A 20,114-nucleotide genomic window follows, 5' to 3' on the forward strand; every position below is an offset into this window, starting at 1 on the left:
CATCATAGCTCACTGCTGCCTCGAAGTCTTGGGCTCAAGTGATGCTCCCACCTCAGCCCCCCAAGTAGCTATAATCATAGGCACATGCCACCATGCCCAGTTAATTTTTTATTTCAGTAGAGATGAGGTCTTGCTATGCTGCTCAGGCTGCCCTCAAATGCCTTGACTCCAGTGATCCTCCCAAAGTGCTGGGATTCCACATGTAAGCCATCAAGCCTGGCCAAACCTCAGTTTAATACATCAGTCCCATGTGGGGGTGCTATTGTTTCCAATTTACAGACAAGGAAACAGACCCAATAGGACTGGGGGACCCACCCAGACTTGTCCCATTGGCAAGTGGCAAAGCCTGGATTTGAACCCAGGTTGCAAGCCCCAGTACCAGGCACTTAACTGCCACACTAGATGATTTAGGGAGGCCCCAGGTGTGAATGAAGTAATCTGAATGCATTTTCTCTTCCCCACTGTAGACACCGTGCCCCTCTCAGAGTTCCCTGTCTCATCAGATGGTTCCATCAAGCACTCTGAGAGCCACTCCTCACACTCTTTTTGGTGTCTCCACATCCCATGAACCCCTAATGAATTTTACCTTTCATACAACTCTTCTATCCACTAACTTCTGAACCACCACTCTGGTCCAAGCCACCATCACTTCTCGCCTGGACCACAGCCTCATCGCAGTCTTCCTATGTTTCTTCTAGATATCCTTCTCTGGTTCAGAAAGATCTTCCAAGTTCACAAAACTGGCCTTTCACCGCATCTAGGAATCCTCATGGTATCCCAAGACCCTGAGGATAAAATCCAAAATGCCTTATGAAGGCATTGGACTGACCTGCCTACGCTTCTAGCCTCATCTCACATACCTCCTTCTTCCCTCTGCCTGGAATGTCCTTCCCTTGTTTGCTAACTACCCTTCAGGTCTCAGACTCAAAGTCACTTCCTCAAACACAACTTTTCTCATCCCTAACCTGGATTAGGTCTCTGCTATTTGCTTTTCCATAACACATTCATTTCTATTGGAACTATTTCTTTCTTGGCTTCTCTATTCCCCGCTGTCTCCCCAGTGCCTAGAACACTGCCTGGAATATAGTAGTTGTAGCAGATATCATGTATGGTCCCAAAATTTTTTTACAGTTCTCCCAAGGGGAGGTGGGGCCTATGTCTCCTCCCCTTGAATCTGTCAGGCTGTGACAGCCTCAGCTAAGAGAACACAGCAGAGGTCAAGCGATGAGACTTCTCTGTCTGGTCATAGTGACCAAGCTGATCCCACCTGGTTCTCTCACTCTCTGCTTGCTCCTTGGAATGGGTTGCTACGTTGAGAAGCTCAGGCCAAGTGCCAGGTCACATGCAGGTGCCCCAGTCAACAGCCCTAGCCGAACCTCACCCTTGAATCATTTGAGTGTAGGTGTCAGACACATGAGTGGAGAAACTTCCAGACAGATGACTCTAGTCCCCAGCATGAAGTCATCCCCAGCCATTCAGTCTTCCCAGGTGACACCCCAGACACCATGGAGCAGGTATTCTTGCCCACTCTGTCCCAATTCCTTACCCATCGAATCCCTGAGCAGAATAAAATGATGGTTGTTATGTGCCACTGAGCAATAGATAAACAGATTTGTAAATTTAGAAGTCAAGAACTTTGGGCCGGGTGTGGTGGCTTACGCCTGTAATCTCGGCACTTTGGGAGGCAGAGGCGGGTGAATCACAAGGTCAGGAGTTCAAGACCAGCCTGGCCAACATGGTGAAACTCCATCTCTATTAAAAAATACAAAAAATTAGCGGGCATGGTGGTGGGCACCTGGAATCCCAGCTACTCGGGAGGCTGAGGGAGGAGAATTGCTTAATCTGGAAGGCAGAGATGCAGTGAACCGAGGCACTCCAGCCTCGGTGACGGTGCGACACTCTGTCTCAAAAAAAAAAAAAAAAAAAAAGGTCAGGAAATTTGGCTCTAGTGTCAACTGGTCTGAATTTGAATCCTAGATTTGTTATTTATTAGCAATGTCACCTTGGGGAGTCCCCAAACCTGGCTGGACCTTAGCTTCCTCATTTTAATATGAAACTAACAGAGACTACCTGGGGCAGTGTAGTGTAAGAGCCAATTCACGCATTCAGCAAATGTTTATCGAGCCCTTACTATGGCCAGTTACTAGGAAGCTAATATACATAAGGTGCTTAGAATAGCAAGTCCTCAGTCAATGTTAGTTTGATCAATATATGTTGCTTCTGGACTCTTCCTATCTGAGATTCAGACAGAGAAAGTGGCTCACTCAAGACTACCCAGCCAGTGAGTGGCCTCTAGTTCCTGTCCTGCAGAGTCACAGACCATGGAAGAAATATATTCCTGCAGTGAGTCAGAGGGCTGGATCCCTCACAGAGGCTTAGAGCCTTCCCGAATGCAAAGCCCTTCTCTCCACGCACATGAACATTCCCCCCAGGTGGCCTGGAAGATGAGGCAGGGCCTAGAATTCCTTGGCTCCCATTCAAGCTCCCCTGCTCATGTTCTGTGCAGCTGTTGGCATGTCCCTTTTCCTCTATGGACCTCAGCTTCCAAGTCCGTAAAATGGGAAGACAAGGGTAGAGAAGGGTGCTTTGCAAGATGATCTTAGTGAGACCCTTGCCCGTGAGGTCATAGCAGGCAGTGAGAATAATATGACGGTGGAGCAAAGGCCTTTCCCAAAGGGCAGGGCTGCAGAAACCCATGCAAGGCTGAGAGCCACAGAAGCAAAAGCCTGCTCAGCGAAGCCGAGAGCCTGCTCAGGGAAGCTGAAAGCCAGCATGACCCAGGGAGCAAGAATGCGGGCCATCGGGATGAGCCGGTGGAGGTGTGGCCGAGCCTCCTCTCCAGCAGCCAAACCAGATCAGCTCAGCCTGGACCTGCTGGGGCAGGGAGCATGGCCTGGCTTCAGCAACCCAGTCAAGGGCTTCCCCCAAGAGTGGTGAATAGGGCTTTGGGGGCAGCCTTCAATTCCACTGAATCTAGGAGGTGGAGGTTGCAGTGAGCCGAGACTGTGCCACTGCACTCCAGCCTGGGCAACAGCGTGAGACTCTGTCTCAAAATAAATAAATAAGTAAATAAATAAAAAGTTCCTCAAGCTCTGTACTAACAGCATGTCAGGAGGATGATTCTTTGATGTGCAGGAGGGCTGTCCTGTGTATTGTAGTAAGTTTAGCAGCATCCCTGGCCTGTACCCACTAGACGCCAAAGCATCCCTCTCAGTTTTAACAATGACACATGTCTCCAGACCTTGCCAAATGTTCCCTGGGGAACACCATCATTCTGGCTGAGAAACACTGCTCAGCATGGATTAATTCATTTACTCTTCACAACTTCTTATCCCATTTCACAGATGGTCAAACAGAGGCACAGCGATAAAGTGACTTCTTCAAGGTTACCTGACTAGTAAATGGCAGAACTGCATTTGGCCCCAGGAAGTCTGGCTCTGTAGTCCATGTTCTCAACCACTGTGTAATAAGCCGCTTGTACAATGGTCTTTCCTCAATTGTGAATGTTTTCTTTTCTTTCACTGGCTGGATGCAGCCTGTGGTTGGTGAGGGAATACCACCAGCTCAGATGTAGCCCCAGCTCTGCCTCTGATCAGCTGAGCTCTTATCCCTATCACCTGAGCCACAGAGTTCCTGGACTCTTTTGAACACATCCCTTGTCCTATAATTATTGTTGGGTAATGATATGTTGTGGAACGATGAATTAAGATTGTCCCCAGTGGGGCAGGCTGGAAGAGCAACAGATAGCCGCTGTTGGGCAGTGCCAAGCTTTACTTTGCCGAGCGGGGAATCTGGGGGAAGGTGAGAAGCTGAAGGTGAAGGGAAAGGAGGGAGAGAGGTGGGTGACAGAGCTAGCCACCATCAGGGAGTGGCTATGTGGGATGCCATGTGCCTTTGGCTCTGAGCAAGCCCAGGTATGCAATGTGCCTGGGTGGTGGGGTGGCCCTCTCACACCGCTATCAACACCATGAGAAGAGCTGTCCCTGGACAGCTGCCGCCTGGGTCTCAGAATGAACACATATGGCACAGACCACAGCCCAGTAAGCAGGGAGGAGTAAGTTCAGCCGGACCCATGGCTAGAAATGGAGCCGCCCAGCAGAGCCTAGGGTAGAGCAGCTAATCCCCAGCCACCTTCAGGCACAGAAGCGGGAGTACACGATTGTCGCTTCGGGAAATGATTGCTGCTGGGTTTGGGGATCATTTGTCACACAATGATAGCTGACAGGGACAGCATGCTATTGCACAACCCCAGCAGCTCTGCCAGAGGTGCGGTGAGCCCACTCTCTGCCACTCACACCATTCCCGGGTGCCAGGTGCACATGCCACTGGCTGTGTGCACGCTCCATGTTGCACCCTATCTCCAACCCCCAGATAAAGTGACACACCTGGTTCTGAGTCAGGAATCAACAAAGGATAGGAATTGGGGCTCTTAGAGCAGAGACTGAAAGGCAGTCTCGGGGAAAACAGTGGCCGCGGCGCCTCCTCCGGGATGCTGAGGAGCCCAAGGAGACCATGAGGCCCGAGCCGGCCACTCACACCACCATGGACGCGGCCGAGGTCGAGTTCCTGGCCGAGAAGGAGCTGGTTACCATTATCCCCAACTTCAGTCTGGACAAGAGCTACCTCATCGGGGTGGGTACCTGGGGCCTTTTAACCCTGGTTTACCAGTGGAAGTACCCCCGTGGCTGGCAATTAACCTGAAACAAAAGCAGAAATGTCGACTGCTCCCTCCAGAGTGGATGAACATAGAAAAGTTGGAGAAGATGAGGGATCATGAATGAAAGGAAGCTTTTACCCCAATGCCCAGCCTCTACTACATGGAACTTACCAAGCTCCCGTTAAATCATGCTTCAGACGACATCCCGAAGGCAGACGAAATCCGGACCCTGGTCAAGGATATATGGGACACTCATATAGCCAAACTCCGAGTGTCTGCTGACAGCTTTGTGAGACAACAGGAGGCACATGCCAAGCTGGATAACTTGACCTTGATGGAGATCAACACCAGCGGGACTTTCCTCACACAAGCACTCAACCACACGTACAAACTCGCACAAACCTCCAGCCTTCGGAGAGTACTCAGTCTCAGGACTTCTAGAGAAAGGCTTGGTGCAGGCGGCTTGCTGGGGGATGTGATGCTGAGGATGTGATGAGGTACTCATGGTTCTGGAGCTCTAGAAACACTTTTGAATGCATGAAAAATGTGCAGTGGTGCAAGGAATGGATTCATGACATTGTTGGAGAAGCAACAAGTTTGTGGTTAGTCCTTAAAACTTAGCTCCCTGGGACATTCTTCAATTCCACATCTATTTCTAGAAATCAGCCTTCTCCGCCCCCCCTTTTGAGAAAGAAAAAAGCTTTAGGCAAATAAGTTATTGTCCCTAGCAGAGCCACTTGGGTCTCCTGCATGGAAACTGTCACCTTGGGTAAGTGTTCAGTGACTGGTAGGTGTAGATATAGCAGAAGTGGCCATGTGGCCAATGGCTTTTTTTCCCCCCTTCTTGATCCTGATTTCTTGGGCTAAATTTAGACCCTCCCACAGACGTGGGTCACAGAGAAGGATGGTAGATGGTGCAGCTAATGATGCTGACCAGTGCTTATCCTCTAAGCCCCGATCCACAATAAAAATGGACCCAGCTCAAAAAAAAAAAAAGAAAGAAGGCAATCTCAGGGCACAGCCATGTGCATATGGGTGTGCCAGGGAATTGTGTGTGCACAGTCACTCATGAATGTGTACATAGCCTTGTGTGCCTATGAAGAGGGTCTCTCCTCTGTTGCCTGAGGACTTCACAGGAGGTTTGGATTCTTCATGCCCACCCATATAACTCACATAACTTAATACATGATGACTACGTAAATGGTGCCCCTCTGAGTGTAACACTCTTATGCAGTGCACAACCTGAACATCAGGACACAGCAACACTCACATCTACAAAGCAACCCCTGTGGGGACAGGGTTGGGATGGGTGGGAAAGAGATGTTATAAAAGGCAAATCTTACCTTTACATTTTTAGTATCGTCTTAACTGAGCTCCTAAAATCCCTCTATGGCTACAACTTTCCCATTAAGACAAAGAAGACTGGCTCATTCTGGACAGTGTGACCATTCTTTGAATTATTTTTTTTATTTTTTTTTATTTTTTTTTTTTTTTTTTTGAGACGGAGTCTCGCTCTGTCACCCAGGCTGGAGTGCGGTGGCTCAATCTCGGCTCACTGCAAGCTCCACCTCCCGGGTTCACGCCATTCTCCTGCCTCAGCCTCTCCGAGTAGCTGGGACTACAGGCGCCCGCCACCACGCCCGGCTAATTTTTTGTATTTTTTAGTAGAGACGGGGTTTCACTGTGGTCTTGATCTCCTGACCTCGTGATCCGCCCGCCTCGGCCTCCCAAAGTGCTGGGATTACAAGCGTGAGCCACCGCGCCCGGCCCATTCTTTGAATTATTAAACAATGCTCGCCATATCTCCTTCACATAGCAATTCTGCTAGAGCTGATCTGTGGGTTATGAAAGTCACAAGCATGGCTATTTTGTGTTATAGACAATAAGAATAAAATATTCTGAAATGTAATTAATGTAATTTAGCTTCCTGAATCACACAGGAGGCTGGGCTGGGAGACAGGGAAGGCACAGCTATGGGTGCCCCCTTTAGCTGTTCAAGCTGGGCACAAATCAGAAGAACAGAGGACCCATGCTGGGCCCAAGAAGCTGCATCTTAAGCGTGGGCACCTGGCCCAGAGACCTTCTCCAGGGCAGGGTGCTTCTCCACCCTGCCCATGGGCTGGAATCTCCCAGTGAGCTTTTCCAGGCCATTATGCCCAAGCAATGCCCCAGCCAGACCAGTGACACCCAAACTGCTGGGAATGGGACCTGAGCACCTATTGTTGATTCCATTGTGCAACCAGGGTTGGGAAGCCAGGAGTATCATTATGTTGCTGGGGTTCAGAGCATTGCATAGGTTTCAAGAGTTGGGTGGGAACTGATGGATTGCATCAAAATTCTCACATAGCACTTCTGGGAGGGGCAGCCTGCATTTTTTAGATGGCTGGGGGAGATTAAGGTACTGCCCATGACCTCTGAGATGACAAATATTCCCAACAGAAGATCACGATCTACCAATCTCCATCTGAGATAGCAAACTGCATCCCCCCACCACGTCCCCAACACACACACTGGATTTTCACACCTTTTAAATAGCTTGCCATCATTTGAAAATGAGGAGGTCTCACATTTTTAAGTCCTCTAGTTCCAATTTCCCTTGGGAAAAAATAATCAGTAGAGATGATAATCCTGGGTCTCTGTCTCTAAGTGACAATTGGCTGAAGCCAAGTGGTGGCTGCCTCTTAAAATGGGCTTCCAGCCAGCAGCACAGCCCTGTGGTGCTTGCCAGAGAAGCTTCGAAAGTCTTTAAGTTGTGTAGGTTTGCCCTGATCCTTCCTTCGAACAAGGTTATAGACAATCTTGTGTCCCTTCCTGAGTCACTTCGATTGTCATCTTGATTTGTACTGGCCAATATTGTAGCCACTAGCCACCTGAGCCCTTGAAATATGGTATTTAGTATGAAGGAGGAGCTGAATTTTTAACTCCTTCCTTCCTTCTTTTCTTTTCTTTCTTTTCTCTTTTCTTTTTTCTTTTCTTTTCTTTCATTTTGAGACAGAATCTCACTCTTTTGCCCAGGTTGGAGTGCAGTGGTGCAATCTCAGCTCACAGAAACCTCTGCCTCTTGGGTTTAAGCGATTCTCCTGCCTCAGCCTCCCGGCTGGGATTACAGGCACCTTCCACCACGCCCAGCTAATTTTTGTATTTTTAGTACAGATAGGGTTTCTCCATGTTGGCCAGGCTGGTCTCAAGCTCCTAGCCTCAGGTGATCTGCCCTTCTCAGCCTCCCACAGTGCTGGGATTACAGGTGTGAGCCACCTCGCCCAGCCAAATTTATTTAATTTTAACTAATTTAAATTTAAAACTAGATACTTGTTTCAGTTACTGGAAAAGGCCTAAATATGTTTAGAACAACTTGGGTACACAAATCTACTTTTCTGGCTGTATATTTTATGAAATCTAAATATACATTAAGGATTTCTGATGAAAATTTAGCATCCTATCAGAGATTGCTGGAAATGAAAAGTACACACTGGATTTTGAAGACTTCATATTTGAAAATGTAAAATATCTCATTAATTGATATTTTTATATTGATTACATGTGAAAATATTCTGGACATATTGGGTTAAATAAAATGTTGTTTTTATTAAAATAACATTAAGTGTTAATGTTGTTAATTTGATCATATAAAAAGTTTTAGACCAGGCACAGTGGCTCACACCTGTAATCCCAGTGTTTTGGGAGGCAGAGGCAGGAGGATCATCTGAGCCCAGGAGTTGGAAATCAGCCTGGGCAACACGGCAAGACCCTATCCCTACAAAAAAAAATTACAAAAATTAGCCGGGTGTGCCCAGGCACGGTGGCTCACGCCTGTAATCCCAGCACTTTGGGAGGCTGAGGTGGGACGATCACGAGGTCAGGAGATCGAGACCATCCTGGCTAACACGGTGAAACACTGTCTCTACTAAAAATACAAAAAAAATTAGCTGGGCATAGTGGCGGGTGCCTGTAGTCCCAGCTACTCGGGAGGCTGAGGCAGGAGAATGGCGTGAACCCGGGAGCTTGCAGTGAGCCAGGATGGCGCCATTGCACTCCAGCCTGGGCAACAGAGCAAGACTCCATCTGGAAAAAAAAAAAAAAAATTAGCCGAGTGTGGTGGTGCATAACTGAAGTCCCGGCCATTCAGGAGGCATGGGCAGGAGGATTGCTTGAGCCCAGGAGTTTGAAGTTGCAGTGAGCTATGATTGTGTTACTGCACTCCAGCTTGGGTAAAAGAGTGAGACACTGTCTCTAAAAAAAAAAAAAAAAAAAAAGTTTTAAATAGGCTTAGGGTCCTCCACAAACCAAAAATAAAATCCTAAGCCCCCCAGCCAATTGAACAGACCCAATCTCTTGGCCAAGGGAATCCCAGGGAAACCTGCAAAACTGAATTCGCAGCCATGATGGGTTGGGAAGTTGGACACACCTCATTATACGCTCCTCCCTTTTGTAGTTTCGGCACAGCATCTGACCAGCATTAATGTTAAAATAGACATCACAATGGCCAGGCGTGGTGGCTCACTCCTGTAATCCCAGCACTTTGGGAGGCTGAGGCGGGTTGATCACTTGAGACCAGGAGTTCGAGACTAGCCTGGCCAACATGGTGAAACCCCATCTCTACTAAAAATACAAAAATTATCCAGGTGTGGTGGTGGGTGCCTGTAATCCCAGCTACTTGGAAGGCTGAGGCAGGAGAATCGCTTAAACCCCAGAGGTGGAGGTTGCAGTGAGCTGAGATTTTGCTACTGGGTGACAGAGAAAGACTGTCAAAAAAAAAAAAAAAAAAAGAAAAAGAAAAAGAACAGACATCACAAGACTGACAAAACAGACTTTTTGTGACAACAAGATAACAAATTATAAACAGGACCTATGGCCGTGCCAGACAAAGGTGAACTTACACACCCCTACGAGCAACTCTGACCCGGTATATTGGTTAACAGACTTCCTTCTCTTAAACATTCCTTTCTGCTGACTCCAAATTTTTAGATGAGGCTTCACTCCTCTAACCAATTGCAAATTAAAGAATCTGAATCCACGTATAACCTGTAAGCCCGGGCTTCAAGATATGCTGCCTTTTCCGGCCAAACCACTATACAGCTTCTATGCTTTGAATTATGTCTTTGCCTATAACTCTTGTCTCCCCTAAAATGCATAAAACCAAACTGTAATCCGACTGCCATGGTGACACCTTCTCAGGACCTATTGAGACTGTGTTCCCCAGGCCAGGGTCTCTTACATTGGCTCAGAAAATTCCTTAAAATATATTACAGAGCTTGGTTTTCCCATTCACACCTCGGTTCCACAATCCTCACCATGGCCTGAGATGTTACACTCTGCCACGTGACTCCCTGAGGGTCCCACTTAACCCTTGTAGGCACCAGAGTTTACAACTCCTGGTCTATAACATCTTCCTAGCTGGTTTGGGGTAGGAGGGTGGTGCAGTGGGGAGAGCTTTTTAAAATCTTATGTAAGTTGTGGATCCTCTCTCCGGAGAATTGCACACACACAGAGATGCATAACATTTAGCAAATAATTTCAGTGGTTCTCGGATCTTTGAAGGTCCATCCTTGAGCCCCAGATTAAGAACATCTGGTCTTTAAAGCCTTCAGAAAAGACCAGCAGGAAGAGCATCAGGCTGGTTGCCATGGTTACACCTCCTCTTAGGCTGGCCTAGGGGTGAGGCATGGCCTCATTATCCCTGTCTTTGCTGCACATCTTCACAGGGAGGTCCTCATCGCTCACTCTTCCATTGCACACTCAAGGGCTTAAGAGCCAGATTGTCATCCCACCTTCAGGTCTCCTGGCCCTGGGGTTGCCGCCGGGCTCAGGGCTTGAAAGCAAACCGCAATCCCATCTCTCCTCTGCCCCGCTCTCTCCTTCAGCCAGTGTGAGCTACGTATACCTCTCAGAGGCACCAGGCTCCCTCTTGCCCTGGAGTTTTGCCCAGTTGGCAGCTACTGCCAGGAACACCCTTCTCCTTCCCATCCTTGGCCTGCTCAGTGCCTACTTTGGGACTCAGCTCAGGCATCACCTCCTCCAGGAAGCCTTCTCTGCAGCCCTCCTACAGGCGTTGGGCTCATTGATGTCCTGGCACTTACCGCCCTCCATAGTCATTGCCTATTTGTTTTCTTCTTTAGACTGGGATCTCTTGAGACCAGAGATACTCTATTTATTATTGTATGAGCCCAGCTCCCAAAACAGAGCAGATATTGATAAACATTTGAAGGATGAATAAATTTCACCCAGTGGTTCTCAAAGTGTAGGCCCCAGACCTTCAGTATCAGCATCACTTGGGAGCTTGTTAGGAACGCACATTTTCAGCCCTCACCCCAGAACTACAGAATTAGAAACTCTGGGGGTGGGGTGCAGCAATCTGGGTTTGCCCAAGCCCTCCAGGTGACTCCAAGGCACTGATCTAAGCCCCAGGTTGGAGGGAGGCAGGATGACTCCTGGGGGTGGAGGCAGGGGACTGAAGTTTGGCAAAGCAATATGGAAGAGTGGCTGCGGGTAGGCAGAATAACCCCCCCCACTACCCACTACTCCCTGGAATCTGTAAATGTGTGTGTTACATGGCAAAGGTAGGATGGAGGTTGCAGATGGAATTAAAGTTGCTAATCAGCTGATTTTGGGGAGATTATTCTGGGTTGCCTAAGCGGGCCCAATGAAACCACTAAGGTCCTTAAATGGGGAAGAGGGAGGCAGAAGAGTGAAAACCAGAGAGATGGTAGCATGAGAAGGACTCAGCCGGCCACTCTTGGCTTTGCAGATGCAGGTGGACCACAACTTCAGGCAGGCAGGTGGCTTCTTGAAGCTAGAAAATTGATTGTCCCTGAGAGCCTCCAGAAAGGATCACAGTCCTGCCAACACTTTGATTTTTAGACCAGTAAGACCCATTTTGGACTTCTGACCTCCAGAACTCTAAGATAATACATTTGTATTGTTTCAGCCACTAAATTTGTGGCCCTTTGTCACCACTCCAACAGAAAACATTGACTACAGTGGCTAAGGACCAAGGCCCTGAAGTCACACTGTCTGGGCCTAGGTCTGTCCTCTTGATGTGCGGCCTATAAAATCAGGGTGATGGTGGGATAGTATACAGAAGGCAGTGAGGATGAAATAAAGTAAGGCCTGTAAAACATTCAGCCCATAGTAAGTACTCCAAAATCATGAAAACACAAGGCTGCCTTCTGACCAACGAGCAGCCAGCAGCAGCCGACAGTCCTCTTAAGATGGGGCAAACAGCCTGAGGGGACAGAGCGGTAACTAGAGAACAAAAGGAGGAGTGGGCTGAGAAGAGGCTTCCTGGAGGAGGTGGTGTTGAAACTCAGTTTTAAAGAAACAGTCAGTGAATGTCAGGGAGGAAATGAGATATGCAAATCTCCCAGGAAGGGGAGCAGGTCTTTATGCTGGGAAGTACAAAGGAATTTTCCCTGGGTGGATAGAAGTCTGTATTAGGGTCTAACCAGAACAAAGTCAGTAAGAAACAAATGGTAGTAGAGAACAATTCTCCAAGCAAATTAAAATCCAGAAGCCATAACAGAAGAAAGCTGAGTTGATTACATCAAGACTTAAAACTTTTGTATGACAAAAGACACTAGAAGAAATGTCATAGGACCTTTTTCCTCAACTGAGAGGAAATATCTGCAACCAATGATAAAGTGTTACTATTCAGTCTATGTATATAAAGAGTTCCTGGAAAGCAACAAGAAAAAGAAAAAAAATACCCAAAAAATCTGCTGGGAAAGTCGGCAGCAGATAGAAATCCACAAGCCACAGGAGATAAATGCAAATACCCTATGCGAAAAGATGTGGAGCCTCGCAAGTAATCAGGGCAATGCAAATTAAAACAAGGATGGACTCTATCAGATTGGCAAACACAGAAAAGATTGCCAACACCCAGTGCTGGCAAGTGTCGAGAAAAGACATTCTCACACTTGGATGAACATCTGCTGGTCAATTTGGGTAGAGTCAGTGATGCCTGACAGGAGGGGAGGTGGACTAGCGGCCTCCACATTGCAGGCAGGGTGAGGACCCCAGGGTTGTGAAGGGCGGCAGCCTAACCGCTTGGTGTAATTAACACCTTCACCTCTGCTTCATTGTGAGAAAATAGGGAAAATAGGAAGCTCCATCCGAAGGGACCTGCCCTTCGCTGGTTTGTAAGCAGGATCTGGGGAGGCCCCTCCTGCTGGAGAGCCCTGGAGGAAAGTGGTTTGCAAGGACTTTTTCCTGCAAAGCTGGTCAGAAGCCCCCAGCGGCAGCCTGGTTCCCGGAGCTGCGGATCTGAGGTGGCCGTTCTGGGTTTCGAACCAGGAGGATGTGTGAGTGTGAACGGCAGCCACTGTCTGAATGGCACTGATTCTAAAAATGAAGGATCAGGCCCAGAGAAATGAGGGAACTTTCCCAATGATGAGTGGAGGATTTAGGACTCAAATGCAAATATTTCCGCCATGCCAAGGAGTCAGGAGTCCTGAATGCACTTGTCCCGTGAAAACAAGCCTGTGCTATTTGGAGTCAGCTCCAAGAACTTGCCCTTTGACCACTGATATCTGACACAAATTGTTCCATTTCTACATGGTGGGCACTGTACTAAGCCCTCACATGCATTAATGTCATTTTATCCTCACAACAAGTCTATGAAGCAGGTACTGCTGTTCACAACCATTTTACAGAAAAGGAACCAAGGCTCAGAAAGATTAAGTAACTTCCCCAGAGGTCCACAGCTGATAAGTGGTGAAGCTGGACTTTCAGATTCAGGCTGTCCTTCTACCCCTGACACATTTAAACCATGTGTAGGTGATTTATTCAGTGGCTGGGTTCACATACAAGAGGGTGTGTCTGGAGAGACCAGTTGACATTGACCCCAGTGGCAGAGACTTGAGCTACAAATGAGCAAAATATGAGTGAAGGTGAACCTTGTAAAGGTGATTGATTCTACAAGCTATCTGTGTGCAATCAGCCAAGTCCTTTAACTCATTATTGATTAAGGAAATCTGGCTGGTGCACTAGACTGAAAATGGGTCTTTCTGCCTCTCTGATCTGCCTTTGAACTCTGTCGGACACTGAGCATGTGAAAAGATGCTCAGCCTCACTAATAATAATAAAAAGGGTGAATTAAAACAAGAGACAGGTTTCTCCCAATCCAATTAGCCAAGACTAGAAATGAACAATAATGTCTGGTCAAGAATGTCATGTATATTAGGAAACAAGCTCACACCCACTTGGTGAGTCTAATTGGGTACAACCTTCCTGGAAAACCACCCAGAATATGTTTCAGAATTTTAAATGTATACACCTTTGGACTCAGTGATTCCTATTCTGAAAATGTATCATAAGTACACAAAGACATATGTCCAAGAACATTGCAGTATAGTTTATAATAGCAACCAAAAGAGAAAAAGAAGCAACCTAAATTTCCATCAACAGGAGGCTAGTTAACAAAAGTACTGTCCAGTCATAAAATGAAACATCACACAGTCTTTAAAGAGGATAATGTAAGGGCAGGTGTGATGGCACATGCCTGTAGTCCCACCTACTTGGGAGGCTGAGGCAGGAGGATTGCTTGAGTCCAGGAGTTTGAGACCAGCCTGAGCAACATAGGGAGACCCCATCTCTACAAAAATTTAACAAATACCTAGGTGTGGTGGTGCATGCCTGTGGTCCCAGGATCACTTGAGCCTGGGAGGTTGAGGCTGCAGTGATTCCACCACTGCACTCTAGCCTCAGCCTGGTCAACAGAGCGAGACTCTGTCTCCAAAAGAAAAAGAAAAGAATAATGTTGATTTCTATGTCTTTCCAGGAAAAGATATTATAAAGATGGAAATGTCATTTATAAAATAGTATACATAATATAAACCAATTCAAGTATGTAAGTACAATTGTGTGCATGAATTGCATCATAGATACATTTTACATATACATATATGTAAATATTTATGAAGCACAAAATCCTATAGGATGTGCACTTAACTTCTCACAATTGCTGTTCTTGTGGGTTGGAGGTGGGAGGGGCAGGTGGATTTCACTTGCTACTTTTTTTGTATTTTTATACCAATCATGAATTAACAGAAAATATATTTCTACGGGGAGCAAGGACAAGGGGAATCCCAACAGAGTAACCTCACTCCAACTGGGTCTTTGAGGCACCTCCCAAGGCCAATATTGCATGGTTTTAAGATGAAGTCCACATAGACAGTGAATTCGGTGTACCCTTCACATTATGGGACGTTCTGTTTGATGGCAACATTGACTCTATTCATCCCTGCTCAGGCCTTTCCGGTCAGCATTTAGTGTATGATGTGGTAGTGAACAGTGTTATGTCTTCCTCCTGGACCAGCCTGTGGGCATCTTAAGGGCTGAGAGAGCATCTTATTCACGCCCACAGCCTCATGTCCATCACAGGACTTCACGTAGAGGCAGTGAGCATTTCATTCATCAGGCAAATATTTCATGAGCGCCTACAGCAAGCCAGCCCTGTGCCAGTGCTGGAGAGCCGTGGGTAAACAGAACAGATCCAGGCTTACATCCTGAAGGTTGTCGTCCTGCTGGAATTTGTTGAATAACTAAATGACTCACAAGCAAGGGACGGGTGAGATGAACAGACTCAAAGGATTGGGGGAGCTGACCTAGTGACCTTGTGAGCCAATACACAAGAACATTGGCCTGGAGCAAACAGACCAACCCTGTTCCAGAGAAGTAGTTTTCACTTTTTTTTTTCCTTTGGCAGTGGAATGTCTTCTCAATGAACAAAAGAGGTAACGGTGATATTATTATAAGCTGATTTTATAAGTTTAATTTAAAGCATTTACTGATCATACAATCAAGATAATTTTAGTTGACAAAAAACATTTGGGATACCTGAGTGGAGGTAGTATTTTTACTAGATGTTTAATACTTGAAAGATATAATAAAAATTAAATACAAATAAAATGTTTGCAGAACCCTGGTTTAAAAACCACTATTCTGGGCCAGGCGCGTTGGCTCACACTTGTAATCTCAGCACTTTGGGAGGCAAAGGCAGGTGGATCATGAGTTCAGGAGTTTGAGACCAGCCTGACCAACATGGTGAAACCCCGTCTCTACCGAAAATACAAAAATTAGCCAGGCATGGTGGCGCACGCCTGTAATCCTAGCTACTCAAGAGGCTGAGGCAGGAGAATCACTTGAACCTGGGAGGTTGCAGTGAGCCGAGATCGTGCCATTGTACTCCAGCCTGGGCAACAGAGTGAGACTCCATCTCAAAAAAAGAAAAACCACTGTTCTGGAAGTAAAAATGTTGCTTTTGTTGTTTTGTTTTCAGTAATAAAGAGAATGAATGGTTCAAATTTTAAACTCTCTTAAGTATTATTCATCTGTTCATTCAACCAGTAGCTATTAAGCACATTCAGTGGGTCAGGAGCTCTTATAGTGAATTCAATATTAACTGCCTCAAAGATCACAAGGAACCAGGAGATTAAGGCAGGGTGGTGGTGGAGTCAGGGGAACAGCCATAATAGGTAGGTAGATAGGTAGATGGATGGATGGATGGAAGACGGATAGTTGGATAGATGGTGTGATCAGCTGAATAACAGCTCCCCAAGATGTCCACATCCTAATCCTCAGTATTTGTGAATATATGTTATCAGGCAAGGGGACTCTGCAGATGTGATTAAGCTAAGGATCTTGAGATGGGGGGATGATCCTGGATTAGCCAGTGGGCCCAATGTCATCACAAGGGTCCTTATTAATGAAAGAGGGAGGCAGGAGAGTCAGAGAAGGAGACATGGGGATGACTGTGGAGGTCAGAGTCAGAGAGATATGTGAAGGTGTTACAGAGCTGCCTTTGAAGACAGAAGAGGACCATCAGCCAAGGAATGTGGGCAGCGGCAGAAGCTGGAAAAGGCAAGGAAACAGATTCCTAGAGCCTCCAGACAGAATGCACCCCTACAGACCCCTTGATTTGGGGATTTCCAGCATTCAGAACTGTTAGATAACACATTTGTGTTGTTTTAAGCTACTAAGTTTATGTGATTTGTTATAGCAGCAATAGAAAACTAACATAAATGAGAGAGAGAGACAGAGAGAGAGATGATAGATAAGCTTATGTGATTTGTTATAGCAGCAATAGGAAACATAGATAGATAGATGAATAGATAGATTAGATATAGAATAGATAGATAGATGGATAGATTAGATATAGGATAGATAGATAGATAGATAGATAGATAGATAGATAGATAGATAGATAGATAGATAGATAAACTTGTCTTTGGCTTCTTAAAATTGATTCTCATTAAAATCCTATCCTGAGTAATTTTTGCCTGGGATGGGGCAGAGCCCCACACACATAAGAGCTCAGCGAACATGCTGTATGAATGAAATGGTCTCACTAAGCTCCCCCTCCCTTTCCTGAGCCTATAAGTTGTTCCCTTAAGGGAATTCTAGGACTCAGTTGTCCTATGATCAGGATCACCTACTCCCTGAATCTGCTTTCTGAGTACAGACCACGTCTAGTCTTCAGGTCCTTGGGTGGCAAATGAATGGGGCAGTGGGGGTCTCCTGCTGCAGGTGTGTTCCAAGCTAGAACACTTTTGGAGGGCAGGGTCTATTAAGATTCTAACATTCCTTTTAAACTTGCAACTGCAAGTCTAGGACGTGAATTTTACCCATGCAAATCCCCAGAGATGTTCATTGCTGTATTGCTTAGAATCGTTAAAAATTGGAACCAACCTAAATGTCCATTAGCCAGGAACTGATTCAAATTAACCAAAGATATCCATAAAGTTGGATCTTGGCAGGGCATTAAAGTGAATGAGTTGGATCTTTATGTTACTGACATGTAAAGATGTCCATAACATTAACTGAGGGGTCGCAGGGGAAAACCTTACAAGCACATGTAACACAAGAGCCTATTTTTGTAAAACTATACAAGTTTAGGTTTGTATATGTCAAAAAGTTCTCCCAAGGTATATGTCAAAACTTTAACAGTAGTAAGTTTTCAAGAATGAACATATGTATTCCTGTACTGTTTGACTTTCTATAATAATCAAATTGTAATATGATGTAATTAGAGTGGGGGAAATGACTATTTGAAAATTCTAGTCTGGCTGTCAGTGGCAGGCTGAGCAGGAATAAGGGGTGACCAGTTCTCAGCTGAGGTGACCACACGGCCACACTGACCCAGAATCTTGACCCAGAGACTCCTGAATCTTGAGCCCCTGGGCCCCCTAAGACTCTCTACATCCAGAGGAAGAGGAAATGGCACATACTGGCGTCACTCATGGTCTCTAAGAATCTGAAAATCAGTCACCCCTGTAGGAGGCCAGTAGCCTGAACCCAGGGCAATGCTGTGTCCCAGGAAGGGTCTGGGTTTGGAGTCCCATGGACCAGGGCTAAAAGCCATCTCCACCACTTGACAGCCAGGTGACAGGGCTCTCCAAGCCTCTGTTTCCTCATCTGTACGATGGAGGAAGATTCTTGCGCACAGGGACGTTGTGAAGACAGACCGCACATGCCCCTGGCGCACAGTAGGGCCAACTTCCCTCCCGCTCCCGTGACCCCTGTACCTGCAGCCCAGGTCGGCCCAGTGCTGGGTGCAGCGCCTGGCAATGCGGGCCCGCGGGATCCGAGGACATGGTGAGGCTAGGGGCCCTGGGGCCAGCCTCTCCATCTGGGCCGCGGGGAGGAGAGCAGGCTCAGCCATGGGCTGGCACCTCGAGGATCCCGGTCCGTCGTGGTGCTGCCGCCGTGGGGCTGACTCGATCGGCAATGTGAGAGGAAGGAGTGAGGTAGGGCCCCCGTGGCGCACCCAGTTGCCAGACACCCTCATGCAGGACTAATGTCCAGCCTCCTCCTGGGGCGGGGCTGGCTTGGCCGGGGCCACCTACAGGCAGGCACTAGCGCGCGCACACACACACAATCCTGAGTCCTGCCCGCCTGCACTGGAACTTCGAAGTGGAAACGGCGCCTTTCAAAAACTGTCATGAAATATGATCTGCATGGCCACTATTATTACCTACAACCATCCCGATTTCCGAGTAAAACCACATGAATAAAGCACCTGGCTACTAGGGGTGGAAGAAAGTGCTCAGGACCCAGGGGTTTTTATCTGGCTGGGCTATTCCCTCTGAGGCTTCTCTGAGCCACGGTTCTCCTCTGTGAAATGGGGATGGTGACATTTGCCAGGAGACAGGAAACAAGCAAGCAGGAAGGTGTCAGGGTGTAAAGAGAGCAGGACCTGGGCACTGGGGCGGGAGGATAGGAGGGGAGCAGGAAATGGGAGTGGCAAAGTGAGGGGACGTCCAGAGAGCCTCCCGGGATTGGTCTTTTGGCTGGGATGTAAAGGAGGAGGAACTAGCTGGGGAAAGGCTGGGGAAGGGGAAAAACCCAGGGAATTTAACCCCCTCATCTGTAAAATGAGAACCCATTCATTCACTTAGCAAATCTTTATGGAGCTCTGTAGGGGCCCTGGGGGAAGCGACCAGAGTGTTTGAAAGCAAAGAGCAGGAGCGTGTGGACTCAGCTGAGAGGAGAGCAGAGGCTGAGTGTCAGGGTGGGGAGTGGGAAGGGGTTTCCAGGTGCCAACAAGGACACAAGCCAAGGTGTAGCAGTAGGGCATTTGGGGAACCTATGAGAAGCGCTCCTGCCAGCTTCCCTGGCGGTGTCTTATTCTCTGCATCCGTTTTGGACCATGAGCCCCTTTTCTTGCCCTCTGGCCAGGACTGAATGCCATGGACTTCACCAGATTGCCCAGGACCGCCCTGCCCTCCTCTAAGCCTCCAGGTGTCAGTGAATCTTTCCAGAAAGCATATTCGCCTGTACTCCAAGAAGAGAGGCCCCAGAGTCCTCCTCAAGGAGGGCCCCCAAGTCTATGGGTCCCCACAGTCTGAAGCTCTGCTCTGGCCTGAGGGAGGCAAGAAATGGGTCCCAAGGGCCGGGCGCGGTGGCTCACGCTTGTAATCCCAGCACTTTGGGAGGCCGAGGCGGGCGGATCACGAGGTCAGGAGATCGAGACCATGGTGAAACCTCGTCTCTACCAAAAAATACAAAAAAATTAGCCGGGCGTGGTGGCAGGCGCCTGTAGTCCCAGCTACTCGGAGAGGCTGAGGCAGGAGAATGGCGTGAACCCGGGAGGCAGAGCTTGCAGTGAGCCGAGATTGCGCCACTGCACTCGAGCCTGGGCGACAGAGCGAGACTCCGTCTCAAGGAAAAAAAAAAAAAAGAAATGGGTCCCAAGAAACTGAAAACAGGGCCCCGCTGGAGCCACAGAGCCCAGGAGCATGCATGGTTCTGGCATTAAAGATGAGAAAGGCCTCAAAGCACAAAGGGTCCTGAAAAACCCCAAGTCTCAGGCGGCTGTCACTGGCTGGAACCTGTGGACTAGGGCTGTGCAGAAGACCACCTATCCACTTCTCCTGAGCCTCCTCCTGAGGAGGAGACAAGGGAACCACGCCACTGTGAGGCCAAGGAGCTGGGGTCCAATATGTAAGTGAATTATCAGCCG

At 47.6% G+C, this 20,114-nt stretch overlaps 1 protein-coding gene and 1 pseudogene across 1 annotated transcript in view; one reads left to right on the top strand and one right to left on the bottom strand.

Moving 5' to 3' along the window:
- ARHGAP40 (Rho GTPase activating protein 40) overlaps positions 1 to 18,442 on the bottom strand; it is a 49,811-nt gene extending 31,369 nt beyond the window's left edge. Inside the window, exon 1 of the mRNA XM_058433120.1 lies at positions 18,178 to 18,442. Within this exon, the coding sequence (XP_058289103.1) occupies positions 18,178 to 18,440 (263 nt within the window). The 5' untranslated portion in view covers positions 18,441 to 18,442. The remainder of the gene's footprint in view (positions 1 to 18,177) is intronic.
- On the top strand, positions 4,543 to 5,098 carry LOC116461002 (DNA replication complex GINS protein PSF2-like; annotated as a pseudogene).
- Positions 18,443 to 20,114: the final 1,672 nt, after the last annotated feature.

This window comes from Hylobates moloch, unplaced genomic scaffold (assembly GCF_009828535.3).
Source record: "Hylobates moloch isolate HMO894 unplaced genomic scaffold, HMol_V3 SCAFFOLD_21, whole genome shotgun sequence".
NCBI lineage: Eukaryota > Metazoa > Chordata > Mammalia > Primates > Hylobatidae > Hylobates > Hylobates moloch.